The sequence below is a fragment of the Engraulis encrasicolus genome, chromosome 23, assembly GCF_034702125.1.
Source record: "Engraulis encrasicolus isolate BLACKSEA-1 chromosome 23, IST_EnEncr_1.0, whole genome shotgun sequence".
In the NCBI taxonomy this organism is placed as follows: domain Eukaryota; kingdom Metazoa; phylum Chordata; class Actinopteri; order Clupeiformes; family Engraulidae; genus Engraulis; species Engraulis encrasicolus.
This window is the reverse complement of record NC_085879.1, coordinates 44900517-44905516: the sequence shown is the minus strand read 5'-3', so window position 1 is coordinate 44905516 and position 5000 is coordinate 44900517. Positions and strand designations below refer to the sequence as shown.

The window sequence follows — 5000 nt, the reverse complement described above, 5'->3', positions numbered from 1 at the left end:
ACACGTCCGGGAGCGATCTCAGTTGGGAGTGTCCATCTACCTCCCTGTAAGAGACTATCTGGGCCCCCCTCAACTGGCGATTCCAGATGATATAAACACAGCGACTGGTCTGAATGAATACGCTCCAGTTTAAAAGTGACATTTACTTACGACCAATTACCATTGCTTCTAACATCTGCAGTCGCCAGTTGTTACGGCCCAAGATAGTATTTTACACCGGTCAAAGTTGACTAGAGATGATGGGGGAGTCTGTGATGCAATATACTAATGACAGTTTCTATGTGCGTGTGTCTTTTTCCCCCCAGACGTGACAATTTCACTCCAACTCCTAATACCAGGATCTGCGGGTGGCATTTCCCGAATGGAAAGGCAGCCGGACCCACAAGATTTGCATGGAACGAGGGAAAGGCTTTTCAGTCCATTGAACAGCCATCCAAACGACTGAAGACACTCCCTGTCACTGAGGAAGAGGAAGACGAGGCAGAGGCAGGTTCATGCCACCTTGAAGTTCAACGATCAACCGAATTGTTGCAAATGGAGAATGCCCAACTGAAAGAAGAAAATTTAAGATTGCATGCACAACTACAGAATCATAAGCAAACATTTTCATTCGACCAAATATCCTCTGTGCCCCGCAAAGTCATTTATTACACAGGCATGCCTGATGCTGCCACAGTTTTCTTTCTATATGCCCTTCTTTCCAAATTTCCCCTCAAGTATCACTATGATTGGACTGTCCAAAGTATGCCACTAATTGATCAATTGCTGTTAACTCTGATGAAGCTCCGGCTGAATTGTGGGATCGAAGACCTCTCCACCAGATTTAACTGCAGTCGAACCACAGTCACCAATATTTTTATGACCATCTCCAGTGCCCTTTATGACATCTTGTACGTTGGAATGATGGAAAACAACATCCCTTCCCGTTTCAAAAACCAAACCTCCCTGCCAGAGTGCTTCCTCCCATTCCCCAACTGCCGTATTGTGCTTGACTGCACTGAAGTGGCTGTCTGCAACACCGAAAGCCTTGAGGACCAAAGTAAGCTGTACAGCCATTACAAAGGATGCACCACACTTAAGGCTCTGGTCGGTGTGGCGCCCAATGGAGTTATCACGTTTGTTAGTGAACTGTATGGTGGGAGCATATCCGACAAAGCCATAACAGCTGACAGTGGAGTGCTGGAACAACTTGTTCCAGGGGACATGGTGATGGCTGACAAGGGCTTCACCATCCGCGACATTTTGCCCGAAGGTGTTTCCCTCAACATCCCCACATTCCTTGTCGATGGACAGTTCACATTGCAGGAAGTTCAGTATAATAGACTGATTGCCAGTGCCAGAGTCCATGTGGAACGTTCTATTCAGCGCCTGAAAACATTTCGGATTTTAAAAGAGATCCCACATCAGTACAAGAAACATGGAAACAAGATCTGGAAAGTGTGTGTGTGCTTGATGAACTTACAGACACCCATCCTGAGGGAAGTAGATGTCTGATCTTACCAGTCATCATAAATAATCAGTTATCATAATATTGTATATAAATAAATGTTATAGTATGTCTTAATTTGTGTTTGTCTTTTGCATTATATTCACACAGTAATATTGTTTAATGTAGAATGAATATCTAAGATAAGTACTTGGGCATTCCAGCGGCGCAGGTGTTGGACAAAACAAGATAACTTTAAGGAAATAATTCAGTTAATGTACCATGAAGTATTTTGGAGCATAGAACAGTGTTAAGTACTTGGGCATTCAAGTCCAATCTCACACACATCCACATTCTTTTTTGTTGGTTGGGTGCAGGTTCAAAATGTGAAGTACTTGTAAGGTAATGAAAGAACTGCACACTGATAAGCTCCCATTTACACCATTTTTATTCCGAAACATCACTGAAATAAAAAAATAGTAAGAGTAAATGGGAGAAGAGTAAATAAAAGAGTAAATGGGAGCTCACGGTGTGCGGTTCTTTCATTACCTTGCAAGTACTTGGACATTCCCTTTGTAAGGCTAGATGCAAGATGAGACAACTTCCTAAAGACACATGCTGTGTCCAGTGTAAATTCAATGCTGACTTTCATAACCCCTGATTTCAGAATGTGTAAAAAAAATATGACACATATCAGTAAATAAGTTCAATAAGTTAACATTTATTTGTTATTGAAGAGAGCACGGGGCAGAAAATGGTCCTTGTAAAAAATTTCCAGGACCTTAAGATTGCTGACCCAGGCTGGGTCTTTTTTAATCTCTACAATGGCCATGTCCTGAGTTGTCCATACAACTAGATGACAGGTGGTAGCCTCTGTCAGGTGCAGGTTGCCCTGAATCTGATGCCAGTAGTTGTGGGTGTTCTTCAACCTAAATAGCCCGGTGACTTGGTCCACGTACAGGTAAAAGTCCTTTGCCTCTGCTGCCTGAGCGATTGTTTTCTCTCTGGCAGAATATGGGCATTTCACCTCCACAAGGTAATTGCTGGACAGTAGAAGTCCATCTGGGGAGGCCCCAAGCAGCCCACTGTCAGACAGGAACAGTCCCTTCTCCAGGATGGTCTCCCCACTTTGTTCCATGAACTTCTTTTTGGCCTCTTTCTCGTGCACGATTCCCCAATCACATGCCTGGGGACAGAGAATGAAACACAAGTGTAAGAATCAAAAGCAAATAAATAGCAAAGTAGCCTAGTAAATGGTAGCCTAGTAAATGGCTAAAAAATTACACGGTGTGTTCGCTACTCACACAAGCTCCTTGTTTGGGGTTGTATTCTCCCAGCAGTGTCTTGAACAATGAAGGTGGGAAAGACTGTCTTCTGACTGCAGACAAAACCAAACCAAAGTTGCTCGCTGTGATCCTCTTCTTGCGATATGCTGCCCTGTTACAGAGAAAGCCATTTTAGTTGACACATAGATGATTAAGGAAATACGACACAAAACTCATGTCAATCCAAATGGCAACTTTCTGACCCAAGCAGAATAATTGTACAAGTGTCGATTACATTTACATTATTTGTTTGTGTTTAAAGTCAAAAAGTTACCATTTCAAAATGAATTGAGTCTCATGTCTGTGAGCAGCTTTTTCTACAATATCAAATAACTGAATAAACATCCTCCAACATTGGCGCTGTGTTGCCCATGTGTACTTACCATAATGCATTGCTCGTCTGCCCAACTGTGGCCCTCTCGATGGCTTCTTTTTGTTGCTGGCTGACAGCAAGAGACGTCATGATGAAGTCCTCTTTGTCTTGAGCATCGCTGTACTCCTGACTGGCCAGTATCCCATCAAATAGTTTCTCTGGTAGGGATGGGTCAAATTCCTGCCCCAACAATTATCAAGGGAAAAAACAGACTTATGCATAGAACAATATGGCACACAAATATATGTTGGTTACACAGCACAGGCAAAAAGTATATCTAAAATAAATGCAAGGAGTGTTTGTGCCCTCTGGTTTGGCCGTCATTCTGAAGTGATGAGGAAATAGTCAGTGTGGATTTGTCATTGTAGAAATGAATTTGTTCAGCTATTCACTACGATTGCAGCTTTGACATGAGAAGTTGTAAATGCTAACTGTGGTAGCCTATCGTACAGTATTATTTTGGATTTCCAAGTGTTAGATTATTATTGTCATTGTCAGGTATTTTGGTTATCACGACACTCCTAGTCGAGAGAATGTATAGACCTTGGGATGATTATAAAAATACATCAAAAATATAAAAAACAGAAAGCATACCTGATGTATTTCTGGGGCTAAAATAAAGCCCAGACCTGTGAAACGCCCAAATTGCGCCAAAGACTGCCTTGTCCAGCCTTTGTCTTCTTCGGTCACTGGGCGCTTAATTCCAGCTGAAATAAATGCATAAAATATAATTCAATTTAATATGTAAAGAAAATGTAGGTCCATGTAGGTTCAACATCAAAGCAGAAAGCATGGATAACTGGTGATAAATATTTTGTGGTTGTGAGTCATTATTCCAAGTAGGCTGGGCTACTAACCTTTTGATGTCGAAGGTGCCATCACAGACAGCCTCTTGGCCACAACGTCCTCTGTTTTGGGTGCTGTAGGCCTTCTCCACACACACTCCACATCCGTCCGGGTCATGTTCTTCTCCGCCCAAATGAGGAGGGCTGCAATGTGGTGGCACTTGGCTAGACCAACAGCACATGTACACCTGCTGTCCGTCACCTCCTGATCCTCTACATGCACCTAGATGAACACAACTTTTCTTAGTCCAAAGCCAGGCTCTAAATTAACACCAGCCAAATGCTGGTGAAAAGTCACTTTGGCTGGAAAAACGTACCAGCCATTTTTACCCATCAGTGAGTGTGTGTAGGCTATGGCAAGAATAACATACTTTCAACATTTTGGCAGGTGATAAAAAAAAATAGAGCCATGGTCGTAGGCATACAAGAACATAACATAACATAAATCGCCGCTGAGGGAACAGCTTGAGCACTTTGATATTTAAGTTTAGACGACCACTAGATAGCGCCACTGTACCAACTAGCACTCTGTGGATAGACAACCATTTCTCACCGATAACAAACCATGTTGCGTAACTGACATAGATTGAACATATTTCACATAGTAAACGTCAACAGTTATATCGGTTTTCAAGTCGACACCCACATATTTAGCTAATGTTTCGCCTCACCTCCACCTCATATTCTTTTTTCTTCATAGACGCCTGCACTTTTCCTTTCAAGCTGCCACCTGACATAACATTGACACTAATCACTCTATTTGAGTTGTAGGAGTTCAGTCCCTTTTTAACTGACTTCGGATGGCTGGCGAAATACGAAGTCACGGTGAAAAATGTGACTGGCTCCTTAGCAGTAGACATTTTCGTATAGCAATCACTAGATATTACCTGTCGTTAACGTTCACTGTGTTTAGAATTTCTGTTTATGTTCCCGCCGGCGGCTAACGTTAGCACAAACAGCACTGGGTCCTTTTTGCTGGTCGCACTTTCATGGAGTTTATTGAATGAGATATACAGGTCTGATCGACTTAC

General features: G+C 42.5%; 3 protein-coding genes across 4 annotated transcripts in view; 2 read left to right on the top strand and 1 right to left on the bottom strand.

Annotated features, from left to right (window-relative positions):
* The window catches only part of LOC134440152 (uncharacterized), a 2688-nt gene extending 827 nt beyond the window's left edge, over positions 1–1861 (top strand). The window contains exon 2 of the mRNA XM_063190109.1: positions 306–1861. Coding sequence (XP_063046179.1) covers positions 306–1494 — 1189 coding nt within the window. The 3' untranslated portion in view covers positions 1495–1861. The remainder of the gene's footprint in view (positions 1–305) is intronic.
* The window catches only part of ntrk3b (neurotrophic tyrosine kinase, receptor, type 3b), a 414735-nt gene that overhangs the window by 98192 nt on the left and 311543 nt on the right, over positions 1–5000 (top strand). The gene's annotated exons all lie outside the window — the stretch shown is intronic.
* The window catches only part of LOC134440153 (uncharacterized), a 3034-nt gene continuing 161 nt past the window's right edge, over positions 2128–5000 (bottom strand). The window contains exons 1-6 of one of the 2 annotated variants that reach the window (XM_063190110.1): positions 4641–5000; positions 3982–4192; positions 3719–3831; positions 3135–3304; positions 2731–2863; positions 2128–2612 (exon numbers count right to left, since the gene is read on the bottom strand). The exon at positions 4641–5000 is cut by the window's right edge and continues 161 nt beyond it. In XM_063190110.1, coding sequence (XP_063046180.1) covers positions 2148–2612; positions 2731–2863; positions 3135–3304; positions 3719–3831; positions 3982–4192; positions 4641–4829 — 1281 coding nt within the window. In that variant the 5' untranslated portion in view covers positions 4830–5000 and the 3' untranslated portion in view covers positions 2128–2147. The remainder of the gene's footprint in view (positions 2613–2730; positions 2864–3134; positions 3305–3718; positions 3832–3981; positions 4193–4640) is intronic. The other variant, XM_063190111.1, reaches the window with a different exon arrangement.